The 17,123-nt window shown below is 37.3% G+C and overlaps 1 protein-coding gene across 2 annotated transcripts; it reads right to left on the reverse strand.

The window, feature by feature from the left end:
- Positions 1 to 8,725: 8,725 nt before the first annotated feature.
- On the reverse strand, positions 8,726 to 17,123 carry LOC112279919 (aconitate hydratase 3, mitochondrial). 2 transcript variants are annotated; one of them, XM_024514686.3, is made up of 20 exons: positions 16,421 to 17,123; positions 16,062 to 16,148; positions 15,643 to 15,803; positions 15,203 to 15,295; positions 14,737 to 14,922; positions 14,356 to 14,517; positions 14,014 to 14,158; positions 13,710 to 13,852; positions 13,379 to 13,435; positions 13,034 to 13,113; positions 12,804 to 12,879; positions 12,480 to 12,665; positions 12,227 to 12,294; positions 11,914 to 12,032; positions 11,562 to 11,683; positions 11,314 to 11,412; positions 10,693 to 11,172; positions 10,455 to 10,553; positions 9,984 to 10,226; positions 8,726 to 9,389 (listed from the first exon to the last, which is right to left on the reverse strand). In XM_024514686.3, exons 1-20 carry the CDS (start codon positions 16,728 to 16,730, stop codon positions 9,321 to 9,323), a joined length of 2,985 nt encoding a protein of 994 aa, XP_024370454.1. In that variant the 5' UTR covers positions 16,731 to 17,123; the 3' UTR covers positions 8,726 to 9,320. The 2 variants fall into 2 exon arrangements, with proteins under 2 accessions (XP_024370454.1, XP_024370464.1); XM_024514696.3 differs by lacking the exon at positions 16,421 to 17,123 and having other exon boundaries at positions 15,643 to 15,861.

Genomic DNA, 17,123 nt, shown 5'->3' on the forward strand with positions numbered 1-17,123 from the left:
TATTCCAACTTATTTCGGCGCCGCCTTGAGTCTAATATCTCTTCCACCTCAAATTCTTCATTATTATCTACTTCTATAGGAGGCGGTGGCATTTGTCTTCTTCCTTGTATATCCACTGTCTTATATGATTCAAGAAGAGATACGTGGAATATAGGATGGATCTTCATTGACTCCGGTAGATGTAACCGATATGCAACTGGGTTGATCTGTTCAGAGACAGAAAAGGGGCCAAGCCTAAGATAGTCCAACTTGTCACAAGGTCGAGTAGTCTTGATATTGCGCCGAAGTAGCCATACCTTATCACCCACGTTGAGTTGTGGTTGCTCCTTACGATATAGATCTGCGTTTATCTTTTGTCGTTCTTGAGCTTCCTTCAATTGCGTCTTCATTATTGCATGTAACTCTGACAACCGATTTGCCATATCTTCTGCTGCAGGATTATCAACTTTTGAAAAATCAAAAGTATCAAGTCGTGGATGATAGCCATAATTGGCAAAGAAAGGTGTTTGTTGCGTGGAAGAATGTACCGTATTATTATAAGCAAACTCTGCCAATGGCAGAAGGGTTGTCCAATCATCTTGTTGGTAATTGATAGTACACCTTAAATATTGCTCCAAGACTTGGTTTACGCACTCTGTTTGTCCATCAGTTTGAGGATGGAAAGCTGAAGATAGCTTTATGTCCACTTTTAAAATCTTGAAAAGGGTCCTCCAAAATCTTGACACAAATTGAGTTCCCCTATCTGATATGATATCTTTAAGTAATCCATGATAGCGATAGATATTATCAACGAAAAGCTTAGCTGTTTCTTCACCTGTGATAGATTTTGTACATGGCACAAAATGTGCCATCTTGGTGAAACGATCTACTATCACAAATATAGAATCATAAGATCTTGAGCTTGGAAGATCTGTGATGAAATCCATAGAAACAGAAGACCATGGTTGTTCTGGTATAGGTAATGGCTGAAGAAGTCCGCAAGGTCGATGACGAGGAATTTTTGATCTTGAACAAATATCACATGATTGTACAAAGTCTTTGACTGACTTCCACATTTGTGGCCACCAAAAATCTCTTGATATGAGTTCTAAAGTCTTATTATATCCAAAGTGCCCTGCTGCTGGAAAGTCATGACGTACTTGAAGAACACGTAAACGTGCTTCTCCTTCTGGAACATATAGGCGTCCTTCAAAATATAATAGATTATTCTTGAACTCGAACTTAGAAGGATCATGAGACTTGGAAGAATTATTCTCGATATCATAAACAAGAGGGTCTGAGGACATACTGGACTGGATTTGCTTGAGAAAAGTTGAATCAACAGTCAATGTTGATTTCATTGCTCGGAGATGAAATTGCTCCGGTTTCAAGAAGACCGTTCTTTGTTGCTCAAAAGCTGCATCTCCTTCTTTTGGTGCAAAATAAGAACGTCTAGATAGGGCATCAGACAAACCTTGTTGTTTTCTTGGCCGATAAGTGATAATGAACTCGAATCTTGACAAAGACATACTCCAACGAGCTTGACGACGATTCAACACGCGTGCTGACATGAAATACTCGAAGTTCTTGTGATCTGTATATACAGTGACTGGACTAAAAGCGCCTTCTAGATAATGACGCCATTCTTGAAAGGAATCCACGATTGCAAGTAGTTCTTTATCGTGGATCTCATAATTGATCTCGGCTATTGAGAATTTTCTTGAATGAAAAGCTATCGGATGAAGTTTGTCATCTGTTCCCATTTGTGACAAAACTGCACCCAAAGCAAAATTTGATGCGTCTGTTTCCATAAAAAATGCCTTGAAAAAGTCAACACGATATAAGACTGGTGCAGATACAAACGATGTCTTCAAGGCTTCAAATGCTGCTTCCGCTTCTTGATTCCATTGGAATTTATCTTTACTAGTCAAGCGTGTAAGTGGAGCTGCAACTCGTGAGAAATCTTTGATAAAGATCCGATAGTAATTGGCAAATCCCAAGAAACATTGGACATCTCTTACTGTCCTTGGAATCTTCCAATCCATGATTGTTTGGACTTTCTTAGAATCCATCATAAGACCATCATTTGAAATGATGTATCCTAAAAAGTCAACTTGAGTAGTCTGAAATACACACTTTTCCATCTTGGCGTACAATCCTGCATCTCTAAGTTTTTGTAATACTTGACGAACATGTATTTCATGTTCTTCGACGTTCTTAGAATAGATCAGGATATCGTCTAGATAGCAGACGACAAAATTGTCTAAGAATTCACGAAATACATCATTCATGAGATGTTAAAAAGCAGCTGGTGCATTCGTGAGTCCAAAGGGCATGACATTATATTCGAAATGTTCATACCTTGTTCGAAACGCAGTCTTCCATTCATCTCCTTCTTTGATACGTACTAGATTATATGCTCCTCTTAGATCTATTTTTGTATAGATCTTAGCTTGATTCAACTGGTCAAGGAGTCCTGATATCAAAGGTAATGGATATCTATTCTTGATTGTGATCTTGTTGAGTCCTCGATAATCAACACACATTCATAAAGATCCATCTTTTTTCTTTACGAATAGAATTGGAGCTCCTGTTGGAGATTTTGAATGGCGTATGAAATTCTTCGCTAAATTCTCGTCAATATATGTCTTGAGTTCAGCCATCTCATCTTGCGATAAACTGTAAATTGGTCCAAATGGTGGCTGAGTTCCTTCCTTGATTTCGATTGAACAATCATATAGGCGATGCTCAGGAAGAATATCTGCATTTTTTTTCTCAAAAACGTCTTGATACTCCTGATATTGACTTGGAATGCCACTTGAAGTCTTTACATTTTCAGAAATAGGTGCAGCATAAATAGCAAAAGTTGATCTTTCTTTTGCTGCGTGTATAAATGCTTTTGCACCTATCAGTACGGGTTTTACTATACTAGACTTATAATTTTTTACTTGGTTAGTAGAACTAGTAATAACGCTCTGGGAAAAGTCAAGTTTACGCAAATTCCAATCTATTCGAGGGTTATATTTTTCTAGCCAAGATAAACCTAAAATAACTGGATTGGACGGGGATTTAATTATGTTAAAAGCTATGTAGCTATCATGACCGTCTATTGTTACTTTTATAGGATGAGTTTCATGAGTGACATCTCCAGAATACAAGGGACGACCATCTATGACTTCTACATGTACTGGTTTAGGTTTCTGTACAAAGGGTATTTTACGACTTTTAATAAATTGTTCATCTAAAAAACATGTTGAAGCTCCCGAATCTAATAAAGCAAAGGCTTTGTTATTCTTAGGTCCTAAATATAAGTCTATTATAAAACAAGGAGAGGGTTCTGAGGAGAGGATAGGACCTTCATTAGGAATTGTACAAGGTTCCAACTGCACGGTCCCTATTGTAGCTGGATGAATCCGTTTTCCGACATGTTGTCTTCTTTGACCGTCGTACCCCTCATTTTATAGTTGTGTCATTTCTTTGGACAATGTTGAGCAGTGTGCTTAGGTTCTCCGCAATATAAACATAATCCTTCTTGACGACGATGAATCTTTTCTTGCTCAGTTAGGGGTTTAAAACGTACCGCGTCAATTTACATGTCTTCTACTTCCGAATGTACGTTTGGCAAAGATGTTGATGTTGCCATTGAGTAATAACGTTGAGGTTCCCGTGAATGATTCTCAGATCGAAATTCGAAAAGTCGATTATCACATTTTACCGCAAAATCAATTACTTGACTCAAAGTTTGAGGATCAGGTAAGTTGAGCATCAATTTCTTTACTTCGTATTACAATCCATAAAGAAATTGACTGATGAGTGCAGCACCATCCCACTTGATGTCAATTGCAAGTTGTTGAAATTGTGAAGCATACATTGTTACTGAGCGGTTTCCTTGTCAAAGAATTCGGATCTTATTTGTTGCAACACGAGTTGCATCGTGTTCACCATACATAGATCGAAACTCCGCCAAAAAAGCTTCCAAATTGTCCAATATTGGATTTCGTTGTTCAAGAAAAGATAAAAACCACGATAATGCAGAACCAGAAAGTAGAGTGTCAATAAACCTGACTTGTGATCCTGGAGTTGGATAGCTTTGCGGTTGAAGTTCAATTGCCAATTGTACTTGATTGATGAACCCTCGAAACTTTGATCTCGTACCATCAAATTTCTTAGATAAGGCAATTCTTGGTTCTCTAGTACTTATAGGGTGTTGTACAATTGGAGAATGAACGTGATTTATTGTAGATGTTGAAGCAGCTTCGATCATCTTTATATCCCCACTTTCTGCTATTCTTATTCTTTCCTGTGTTGGTGAATTGAGTTGATGCATCGCAAGCATTAACTCCCTCATTTGCTCTTGCATTTGTGCCATTGCACTCTTCATTTCAACAAGCTCTGCCATAATGACACTAAGAAGAAAAATTTGTTTGATACTGCTCAAGACAAAAGAAAAGAAAGACTTGATAACAAAGAAGATACTAAGAACAATATCAGTTTAGAAGTGGGTAATCCGCAAACTTCTAATACGCTTATGCCTTGTCAAGAGAAAGGGGTAATCCACTCTTACTCAAGAAAAACAAAGCTCTGATATTGTAAGTACACTCTTGTCAATCTGTCAAGGACAAGAACTCGATGAAAAAATAGTTCAAACAAGTAAGCCTTCACTCAAAGAAAAGTAACAAAATATGAATAATAAGTATGTATATTGAAAAGAGAAACTAGAATGGCTATTGCCAAAAGACCAAAAAACTAGAGACCCTTGAAACTAGACTAGAAGCAAGAAAGGAATTGACAAGAGTGAAGAAGCCTTCACTCTTGTCTCTATATATACTATCTAACTAGGGGCTACGTGGCGACGTTCTATAGGACCTCCAATATGTGTTGACTTTGTAAGACACATGCCTTGACTTACAAGGCAAGTTTTTCTACGTGTGGGCCACATAGTTAGCTTGATCTTCAAGCTAACAACATGTGTGGCACATGGCCAACTTGTTGACCACGTTTCTAATCCAAAAAGTCAATTAAAGACACCTATGAAGTCAAAGCAGTATCTAAGAAGTTTCTAGGAAGCTTTTATATTAAATATTATAGAATTAACTTACTTCTACCTATTTATATATGTAATTATTAGCTTACATGATTATGGCCGTGACAATAAGTTGTACTCTATAATTTTTGAAATCTATAGTATCAACCATCTCTACATTCATAATTGCCTCTTTAAACGTTTGTGGATTCCTTAGTTCTACCTTTTGCTAGACCCCAGGTTTCAAACCTCATAGAAATAAATCTATCATCTTTGCCTTTGAAACATTGTTAATTTGGAGATATAGGACTTGAACTAGGAGACATAAACTTGCACCGACCTAGATTATATAAGATTTGTCAATCAATCACATGCTATCTTTTTTGCATTGATGGATCAAAATTGATTCCTAAACTCAATCACAAACTTCTCTCAATCACAAAATCCATCTTAAGCTCTATAGCTTTCAACTCGATGTTGCTAGTAAATGGCTGCCATATCTTTCAAATAGCTGGCTACATATATAATTCCTTCAATGGTATTTGCCTCAAATAATTGGAGGTATTATTGCATGTTAAAGAGCCATTGACATATATTTTCTTGTATTAAAATTCTAGAATATGTATTAAGCTTACTCAATTTCAACTTAGTAGATGTTGATTCTCTTATCTTAGATACTTCTATTTGCCCTTGTAAAGTAGCTATCTAGCTTAAGATGTGTTATATTTGAGCCTCCATCTGGGATTGCTCTGCCATATCTTCCATGTTGTAATTTTCTTGCTTGAGTCTACTATTGTAATGCCTTCTCATCTTCCAATTGACTTTTAAAGAATAGCTCGTGGTAGCTTCAATACAATATTTAGTGTAATTACAACAATTGACCTTGAACTAGATGATAGCTATCAACACACTACCAAGACAATCCAACACTCACTCTGATACTAATAAAATAGGACTAGTCTATCTTAAGAGTCTAAGACTCTTTTAATCCACAACAACATAAAAACCTCATTACAAAGTAAGACAAAATGGACAAGAACAAAACTAAATAGAATATGACACAAAAGACAAAACTATGCAAATGGAAATAAAACAAAACAGAATTGAATTGAATAGGAAGATGCAAAATCAAACTTTATTAAGAAAGAAGTTTCAAAGCCATACTTGACTAGATGTCCAAAAAGATCTTAGTCAGTCCTATTTATATTTGTTCTATCACCTTGGATTTTTTAGAATGTTCCTAGATGTTAGACCTCACTTAGATAACTATCCTAAACTCATTCTAGAATGTTCCATGGTAGATCTTATCTAAATAACTGTCCTAGGCCTTTTCTAGAAGGTTCTATGATAGATCCTACCTAAATAAGTATCTTAAGTTATTTTTAGAATATTCCATGATAGATCTTATATGATCCACTAACCTAGCTTTAATTCTAGAAACTTCCATAACTTTTCAAATATGGTTCCAACTATCTATCCTTATATGTCAGCAATACAAATATCTTATCTATATCCTATTACAATCCATCCACCTTTCATATTTTGAAGCAATGCACACAGCCAGCCACCACACATTGTACCTTAGAGAGAGAGAGAGAGAGAGAGAGAGAGAGAGAGAGATATAGAGAGAAAGCATATAATTGCTACAACAATGATTCTATATTCTCAATCCACAATCCCAAAATCTCAATTTTAGGATGAAAAAAGATACAAATCAAAATTGTAACAACTACTATCTAGTCAATCTCTACAAAAATATATTATTGGAGACTTGGGAAAGAAGCTCACTAACCAGTATATGGGTATTATAAAACAATAGTTGCTAGTTTATGAACTACATGATTAATCGTATATTAAAACTCCTAGTTAAATTCAATAGCAATTGGCAAGCCTCAAGCTATCATTGACCTTGTATAAATACCAAAAGCCAGTCTTTGCAACAATCATTGCAAAAAAATTTGCAACATAGTTTTGAGATCTTATATTGAAGTATGAAAGTGGCAAGGAAGCTATGCAAAGAAAGAAAGGTAGCAAAGAAAAGAAGATGAACATAGCCTTCATCCCAATGAGGCATGGAGCAATGAGATGAATCTATTATAGGTCCTTCTTTCTTTAAACAAATAATTATGATTCTATAATTAAAGACTATTGTGGCTAATAATTATCGATGGTAGCAATAAAGATTACATTATCATGATTATAAATGAATATATTTTCTTTTTATTGGTTGCAGTTCTAAGAATAGAGAAATAAATTTAGAAGTAATTATTTTTTTATGATTGTAATAATGAATAGATTTTTTTAGTAAAAATTTGAATCACTTTATCATTTCTATATATATATATATATATATATATATATATATATATATATATATATATATATATAAACTTATATTGAAGAAAAGAAATTTTTTTTTTATACAATATAGATGATTGGTTCTTATATTTTAGGGTATCAACTTCTATGTTTTTATGGATATCAATTGTATTTTGTAAAAATTAATAATATTTAAAATAAGAATATTTTAGAGGAATTTTTATTTATTCCTTACTTAATTTTAAACTAATAGAGATTAATAGTTGTAGTTCTCTTATAGTTTAGAAATATTTTCAAATCAAGATAATTAAATATTTTTAAAAACTTAAAATATAGAACTTGATAAAATAAAATTATAGCTCTTATATCAAATTTAGAACATTGTCTTTTAAAGAAGTAATCATATTTTAAAATAATTTTTTAATACATGATATAAAATTATTAAATTGATATAATTAACTTTTAATTTATATAATTGATAAAAATACTAAGACTAAAAAAATAAATTAGAAAATAAATATAATAGAAATAAACTTTTGTAAGATTTTATTTAAATAAATAAATAAATAAATTTAATATTTAAATTATTTTAAGAATTTAAAACTTATATTATTTATTTTTATAAAAATATAATATTTAATTCTTTTAAATTCTTCTATGTAATTTTAATGGTTATATATTATTTCAATAAGTACTAATAAATTTTTTATTTTTTTAAATAAATTAGAAATCAAGTTTTATAAAGAAGTTTTCAAAAAATAGTAACTTAAATATCAAGCTTTTATCAAGAAACTTACTTTAAAATATTAAAGATTTTTTTTCTATTTAGTAACTTCAGTAGCAAGTAGTAACTAAAACTTGGACCATTACACTATGTCATGCACCAATATACTATGTGTATAACATATTGTGCAGTCTCAAATCTATATTAACTATGTATGCACTAACATACTTATAATAATGATTATGCATCTTTAAAGTGCAACTGGCTATGTTGGAAAATACACCTCAAAAGCACAAATGAAAATATGGATTGAGTTATAACTTAATACCTATCACAATTAGAAAGTAGATGGATGAAACAATCACACATACACCACCAAAACAAAAAAAAAATAGAAATAACTCCAAATACATAGAGATATCTAGCAAAAGCAAGACTAATTAGAATAAAAGACAAAAAATGGTCTCATATAATTCTATTGTCTTAGACAATACTAAATTGCTTTTATCAACCACTATATTTAATAATCTGCAACTTTGGACTAATACTTCTAAATAAAATATTGTTCGATATAATAGATATGTATAAAGACAAAATAAAATTTTCCATGTCTTTTTACAAAGGATCACCTCAGAATTTCATTTGCCTTCTTGGTGGCATGTACACTCCCCAAGAGGAAATGCACAACATTAACTTCACATATTTATTTAAAAGGGGATCATCAAAAGACTTCTACACATACATGAGGAAATTCTTGTCAAACAAGGCAGAGGAGTCTGCTTGGGTGCCAAGATAGAGTTACGATTCGACAGATGGAAAAATCCAGGCATATCCCCAAACTACAACATTTCTCACTGTTTCTGTGTTACAGCATGGAGACACATGATTTCAACAACTTTGCAGTCTCCAAGAGGAGACCATTCGACGAGTCCAAGCCTTGTGAAACGAGACTCCGGTGAATAGCGGTGGGAAAGAAAAACGCAAACTACAGCGAGGTTTGATCATCATATCCAAGAGCCTTTGTTGCATCCAGATTTCAAACGCCTGAAGATCCAGAGCTCCAGAAGTTGTGCTGAGCTACTTCATTTCAACCATTTTCCATTTTCCATTTTCCCTTTCAAAGAGTTCCCGTGAAATTAGTCCTTTAATGCAAAGGAACACTGGGAAAGTGCTGAAGCAAAGACCTTGCGAACGACTGGATGGAGGAAACTGAGTCCGCGCAATGCGATAATTCAGTTGCATGCCAAAGTAGCACATAGTGATTCAACTCCAAGTCTACTTTGCCGCAAGCTGGCGTAGCACATAGTGAAGAATGCCTCCGTGCATGTAGTATGTCAGCTCGACCTGTCACAGTGAAAGTTATTCCACAAGGTCAAAGAATAAGAAATAGATTGGACCGCGGACGCACAAAATTTCGAAGGCCTGGCAAAATACAGCCTTCTCAAGCACAGTATTTTAGATTTAAAAAGGCCCAAGTGCCGCTTGTTGCTCCTGATGCAGTGTTGTGGCTTAGCTTCAAATCGTACTGAATAAAATTAACAAATCAACGCCCTAATCTCAAATTTTGGATTCCTTACTTCAAATGTAGAAAGGTAGAACAGTGGTTGAGTTAACAAGCGTGATACTAACTTCAAACTACACATTTTGAGTGCCTTGCACCAATCAAAAAGTTGATTGATTAGTAACGGATAGTTGGATGGTCAAGTAGCAAAGTACTTGTTTACGGTTTGCACACTATTTGCTATTTTCTGTGATGAAAATCACGAGAGTCGTAAACTAGTAGTCTTCAGTAAGAGTATTGTAAATAATTGACTACCTATTTTTAGGACTGCACAAATATTAGGTTTGTTGAATGTGATAAGACATAGAGAATGATTGAGTAAATGCTTTCAACTGTAAGGTTTTGTCACCTTCACTTCTATGAGTAGGAAAACTTACTTGGGTATCAAATCGAAGCGTGCACTTGAACGATTTCCCATCATCAGTCGTTACATTGACATCCATTCCAGGTTTGATTTGCTTCATATCAGTTGGCATTTCAATAGTATATCTCTCATAACCAGTCAATCCCAAAGAGTCTGCATCCTGCCCTTGCTTAAAACATAGTGGGATAAGACCCATTCCTACTAGGTTACTGCGATGAATGCGTTCAAAGCTTTTTGATATGACGGCCTTGACTCCCTGTTCATCAGGAATAAGCAACATTAGTCATAGTTCGGGGCTTTTATTCTACATCCGAAGACTAAGGTATTTCTCCCGGTGTGATGCATGTATGACTCGAATGGTCAATTTACTGTTGAAATAGAACAACAGAAAAAAGAACTCTAGAACCAGAAATTTGAAAATAAAATACTAGTGAGAGCCTCAAGTTAACAAGATATTTGTTATGAGATAGGAATGCTTGTAAACCTGCAGGTAGGGACCCTTAGCAGCCCAATCACGCGAACTACCACTCCCATACTCTGCTCCCGCCAAAATTATTGTATCATGACCTTCATCTTTGTACTTCTGAAAAAGTAAGCCACATTTGGTTGTAGTCAGACCTCTTCACGTGTGATCAAAAGTGTACAAAACACTGCCGCTTGATCCGAAGTGCAAGAAAACAAACGTTTCGAACTATCTCACTCTATTAGCGATGTTTTCGTACCTTGGCTGCGTCAAAAATGAAAAGTCTTTCTTTGGAGGGAACATGTATTGTTTTCGGCCCTACTTCTCCTCCCAAAAATTTGTTGACGATCCGAATATTGGCAAAGGTCCCCCTAGCCATAATTTCATCATTACCACGTCTACTTCCGTAGGAGTTGAAATCCTTCTTTTGCACTCCTCTGTCCATAAGAAACTTGGCAGCTGGGCTGTCCTTGTTAATGTTACCGGCTGGAGATATGTGGTCCGTGGTGATACTGTCTCCAAAATTGAGAAGGCAGTAAGCAGCTTTCACAGGCTTCCCACCAGGAGGAGCTTTGGGCATGTTCTGAAAGAAGGGTGGTTCGTGGACATAAGTTGATTTTGAGTCCCAAGCGTACTGAGAACCTGAAGGCGCAGGTAGGCTGTTCCACGTCTGGTTACCCTTCGTGATGGCCTGGTAGGTCGATGTGAACATATCCGGAAGCACTGATGATTGAACAACCTGCGCAACCCAACTATCAACTAAGAAGTAGCTGTAAAATGAGCCGTTTCACACGATAGCGATTCAAAAACACAAGAGGTAATCAACAATGAATAGTTGCTTATTTACAACTAGCCGCAGAAAGATGTTGTTTCACTGCACCTTTGCAATCTCCTCATTTGAAGGCCAAACATCCTTCAGAAATACATCTTTTCCGCCTTTGCTTTTTCCAATAGGCTCCTTAGCGAAGTCAATGTCGACCTGATGAGGGAAGTCCGAGCAGAAAATAATCATGCACAACAGTTCTACATCTCGGAGACGAAGCTAAGATACAGATCAGCAGGACAGCAACATTTTGAATTGAAATTCATATGATTCATTAAAGAAGCAACGACTGGACTGCCACATACCGTTCCAGCAAACGCATACGCAACCACCAGAGGAGGGGATGCCAGGTAATTGGCACGCGTCAAGGGATGCACTCTCCCCTCAAAGTTTCGATTTCCCGACAGTACAGCTGCCGCCACAATGTCTACAAACACCACCTCTATGGGTATTACACATCCTGCATTGAACGGACGACTTGCAAATTCCTTGCACTTTTGCAACATCATACAACATCCTCGTCAGCAATTACTACTCCCACACGTGATTGCTTACACACTTTGTTCCACTCCTGGTTCATGTCATTTCATTCGTGTCCCCTTCGAATCTCTTTCGAACACACTCGTCAACATACCCAGAAACAGCAGACAAAGTTACCGTTTTCTGTAATCGCTTTGGAAACATCTTCATGAAGCTCGCCAGAATTGCCTATGCACGTGGTACACCCATATCCCACTGTACCAAAGCCTTGTTGATCCATGTACTTCGTTAAACCACTGCATCAGTATACAAGTTGCACATGTGATGTGTAAATGATTGGGTGAATCCTAACCGGAGGATGAAGAAGGGAATGACATTGTCACAGAGAGAGATACTAAATAGAAGCAAAATGAGTAATGGTAATCAACTCATTTAAGAGCTGCGGCTCTTGCACCGATCTGTTGATTTAGTTCAGTGGATGCATATGTACCTTTTCGCTAAGTACTTGGTGACCACTCCAGATCCTGGTGCTAGACTAGTCTTTACCCAAGGCTTCACCTATAAGATCACACACATGCACGAAACGTATCAAATTCCAGAGACATTCATACTTCAGAACCACCACTTTACTAAGCACAAATATGTGACTTGAATCAGACGCAAAAGATTTCTCAAGGTCTCTTTGGTAACATCGTATATCCAAACCTTCAAATAAAAATCTTAATTTTAAAGGAAGAGCTGACCTCCAATCCCAATTCAGTTCCCTTTTTGGCTACAAGCCCAGCTCCTATCATCACGCTAGGGTTAGAGGTATTGGTGCAACTTGTAATTGCTGCAATGACCACGCTGCCATGTCTTAATTCTGCTGCCTTGCCTTCATAAGAAAATTTCGCAACCTTACTCTGTTTATCTTTAGGAATCGCAAACCCCTGCAGGACAGCAGAGGCTGTTATCAATGAACCTGAAACATTCAGAGAAACCAACATTTGATGGTGGAATGCTACTAGCATAGCAGAGTTTAGTGAAACAGTATTTGAAAAACCCACTGGTCTTGGTCCTGTGGTTACCTTGAATCCAACTTTGTTGTTTAAACAATCTTTCCAGTCCTTCTTCATCTCTCTGAGATTTACTCTATCGTGAGGGCTGCACAGAGTTGAATATTGCGGTTAGACAGACTGCACGACTGGCTATGGTTGAAAAACAACTGAACTCCTCAAAGAAATCTTCAAATGACTTCTGCAGAAATATTCTAACTTTCTCTCATTATCTAACACAAAAGGATCTTCAGCATACATACCGCTTAGGCCCAGAAATGCAAGGTTCAACAGTGTTCAGATCGAGCTCCAAATGCGATGAGTATTTATTGTCCTTTGGTGGCTGGATTTCATAAATTTTCAGGGAATGATGATGAGTGAATTCATTACTTCACAAAACCTATCTCTAAACTATATTATTAAGCCAAAAAAAGTGATCAATTGACTATCTATCTCGATAAAAAAATATGAAGCTACTGCAAGTCTTCAAGCGCAGAAATGCGTTATCTCAGACAAGAACATGATTTAACATATACGCTGAAGTTTAAGTAGGTAAAGTCGCACACTCCTACAGTTATAAATACCATCAGAATATAAAACCATTATACCTTGCTGTGATCAATAAACATATTATTTGCCCGTAGGTACCCTTCAATCTCTTTAACCTGCCATAAGTGAAGAAGAAAAACCAGGTACAGAGACAAGAGCATTTAGAGAGATATCGTAATGAACATGAAATTTGAGATTACAAATGATGGTGCATTTATCAATGGTAGGTGCACCAGTAATGAATTGTAAATGAAAGCACACCAAACACCCAGAAAAATGCACACAATCAAGGATCTAGTTGAATTTAATCTCGAAATCGGAGTCTCATAGCAACCTTGAATAAATTTACAAAATGTTTATGCAATAGAGCAGGAGCTAGTGACAACATACTTTTTTTCCCTCACGACCCGTCAACGTCAAGTAATCGAGTGTGATTTTATCAACTGGAAAAAACCCCATAGTGGCTCCATACTCAGGAGCCATATTTGCAATTGTTGCTCGATCTGCCAACGACAATTCAGCCATGCCTTTACCTGCACACAAGAAGCAGGTATCCATGAAATTATTTCTGTAACTTGCAAAATTGGTCTTCTGGTAAGCAATCATTCAGTGATGGAACAATGGCTAGCATTGCAACAAAAGAGATTTAGTTATGATTAGTATGATGGCAGATAGTGAGAATTAGGCCACTAACCATAAAACTCTACGAATTTTCCAACGACTCCATGCTTCCGTAACATCTGTGTCACTGTTAGCACTAGATCCGTGGCTGTTACTCCAGTTTTCATTTTGCCGGACAACTTAAAGCCTACTACAAGTGGCAAAACCATGCTCATTGGCTGCAAAAACATTGAAACTCGCACACATCAAAACTGTGTTTAATAGATGGGAAAGCAATTTGCAAAGAGTATACCGCCAAACTTCACTATGATCTCATTAGCATAATGTTATACGTTGGCTGCCATGGATTCAAGTTCCAAGATTACTCTCAACGTGGCGCTCACCATGTCGTATGAATTAGTAGAGAGGTACTAACCTGGCCAAGCATAACAGCTTCAGCTTCAATACCTCCAACTCCCCATCCTGCAACACCAAGTCCGTCTATCATCGTGGTATGAGAATCTGTTCCCACGACACTGTCCGGGTAAAGGTACCCCTCACTGTTGAAGACCACCCTGGCAAGGTACTCGAGATTCACCTGCAATAGTTTCAGAAGATTGATCAAAATTGTTTCATTTTTGCTCTACTACAAAAACATTTCCAACAGACGCGCTTCACAATAGAAGACGTGCGGTGTTACCTGTTTCATTATGTACGTAGAATTACCTAAATATAGGCACATGCTGGTACATTAAAATATGGTGGTTTGTACATTATAATTTTCCGGATAAGGTGGATGTGGTCACCAGATTCAAACCTGATGGACAATCCCAGACCCTGGGGGAACCACAAGCATGTTCTTGAAAGCAGTTGATCCCCATTTAAGGAAGGCGAAACGTTCCTTATTACGCTGGAACTCTAATTTCATGTTAACTTGAAGTGCATTTGCTTTACGGGCAACATCAACCTGCACAGAGTGATCGATGACCAAGTCCACAGGCACCTGCACATTATAAAATTTTGAGTTCCTTTAGTATCATACTTGAGTGATGCAGAGGAATTTTTCAGATAATTTCGGAAGATATGTGGTACACGACACGAAGGAAAATAATCAAATCAACAAGATTTTAAATGAGGATATCTTTGTAGATTATGTGAAGATTCCTTCTGTGCATCGGCCTTCTGGCTTCTCTGCACTGACCACGTTGAAACTCGCATACTTTCTGATCATTCAGATGTTTTCATCTCTAGATTGAATTTTGGATTCCAATTAACCCACATACCAGGGGATTAATTTTGCTGGGGTCACCACCCAAGCGCTTAATCGCATCCCGCATCGCAGCTAAATCCACAACGCACGGTACCCCTGTGAAGTCCTGATGATGCATCAACCCGAAGGTTAACCAGGAAATTGCATCTACAAATTTCCTATCATGATCATGAGACGTAAATGACTTCAATTTAGGTTTTACGTGTCTCTCAATTAGTCAAATGTTGATCAAGCAAGGAGGCGCGTGAATCTTACACAAAGCATAATTAGTCAGAGAGTCTCCCTCATGTGAAGTTCAAAGTTTAACGATTCATGACTCCCTGTCCTCATCAACATCACAACTGTATCTTCGAACAAGACATTCCTCGGACTTAACAGTGCATAGATCTAACTAAAAACGGAATAGATCATTAGACACAAAGAATAGCTGCTGGATCAAAATGTCCTACAGACCTGCAAAATGACCCTGGCAGGCTTGAAAGGTATTTCAACTTGCTTTGATGATGTTTTCTCCCAGTCTATAATTTTCTCCACATCAGCTTTCATGACATGAAAATTGTCGCAATTGCGGATTGCAGACTCCAGGAGAATCCTTATTGAGTACGGCAGAGTATCTGAACGGAGGAAGAACGGACAAGGAAATATGAACGCAATGAAGCACCATATCCATGTCTGCAACATAAATTGATGAATGCAGCCGGAACGACGGTTGTCAAAACAATGGAAAGGCGACTAGAAGCTGTATTACATTTACATTTACTTTGAGTCACAAACCCCATTTCAGTGAGTCAAATCCAAGGAAAAAACGAAGTTAATCATCCAGCCTCTACAAAAATTCGTCTTTGAATGGGAGTGGTTTCTCGAGCACATACCCAATCTTTTGTCTCCCAATTTCACGAGACTGTAGTATTTGCTTTTGGACCCTGCCAACTCTGTTACAAGATTTTTGAATGGATTTCCTGCAGTACCAGAGACCCTACATGAACATCAATGGCGGCGCAAATCACAATGGCAACACCCGATTCTGTAATCAAGCATCAAGATGCGAAGGAAATCATGAGTCTGGAATTGCAATACAGTTGTCGATAAATCATACAGACAGAATCAGCACAATATTTTGACAAAAAGAGAAAAGGCGTCGGAGAGCGAAGCCCGAACCTGATGACAATAGGCACGAGAGATTCTGAACCATTGACATGCAGCAGCTCCATAAGAGAAAGAACCACATTACCTTCTGACATTCTTCTGAGTTGACCAGCGTCCACTGGTGCGTCGGCACTTCTCCTACCACTTCGATTGCACATCCAAACACCGGCTGGTCTAGGCTGTTGAATATTATCACTCAATACAGAAGCCGAACAGATACTCCTGCAAAATCTTGTTCCTGGAAAAACCGACGGCGCCAATGCACGTAGCAACTGCAGGGCGACTGCCGGTGCCTTGATGACCATAGGGAAGCCCCGTTCATGATTCTGTGAGCTCAGCACTTCACCGCGAAGGGATGAAAAATTCGCCAACACTTTTGATCTCTTCATGCTCATCCTTGAGGAATACAAACCGGCCGCTGGCCTTAGCCCACGGCACCTCCGCACAAAAACCGGCAGCGACACGACCACCGTTTCCGTCCTAAACAGAAAACACTCTACTAATCCTTAACCTGCCTACATCTCCATGACACCGCCCTCACATACCCTAACCTTGCAGTTCTTGAATGATTTTTGGGCTACCCCCACAAACTCACATTCACACCAAAGATTCCAAGAGTACGAAACACTGATCACCCTACCGCCAATATATCATCTCTTCCTCTGTTGTCGATCCACGTTCAAAGTTCAACTCGCATGCACGAAATCCAGATCTCACTTGTAATTCTAACCTTGAGAAACGATCAGCAAACAAAATGGATGCTGGTACAGGCCTCTCACTCAAGCTTC

The sequence above is a fragment of the Physcomitrium patens genome, chromosome 1 (genome assembly GCF_059467195.1).
Source record: "Physcomitrium patens ecotype Gransden chromosome 1, ASM5946719v1, whole genome shotgun sequence".
Classification (NCBI taxonomy): Eukaryota; Viridiplantae; Streptophyta; class Bryopsida; order Funariales; family Funariaceae; genus Physcomitrium; species Physcomitrium patens.

Coding starts and splice junctions, on each gene's coding strand:
- LOC112279919 (XM_024514686.3), bottom strand. CDS start 16,730: ATGAGCATGAAGAGATCAAAAGTGTTGGCGAATTTTTCATCCCTTCGC. Junction 14,923..15,202: donor CCAGCAAAATTAATCCCCTG/GTATGTGGGTTA, acceptor TATAATGTGCAG/GTGCCTGTGGACTTGGTCAT. Junction 11,413..11,561: donor CGTATGCGTTTGCTGGAACG/GTATGTGGCAGT, acceptor TTCCCTCATCAG/GTCGACATTGACTTCGCTAA.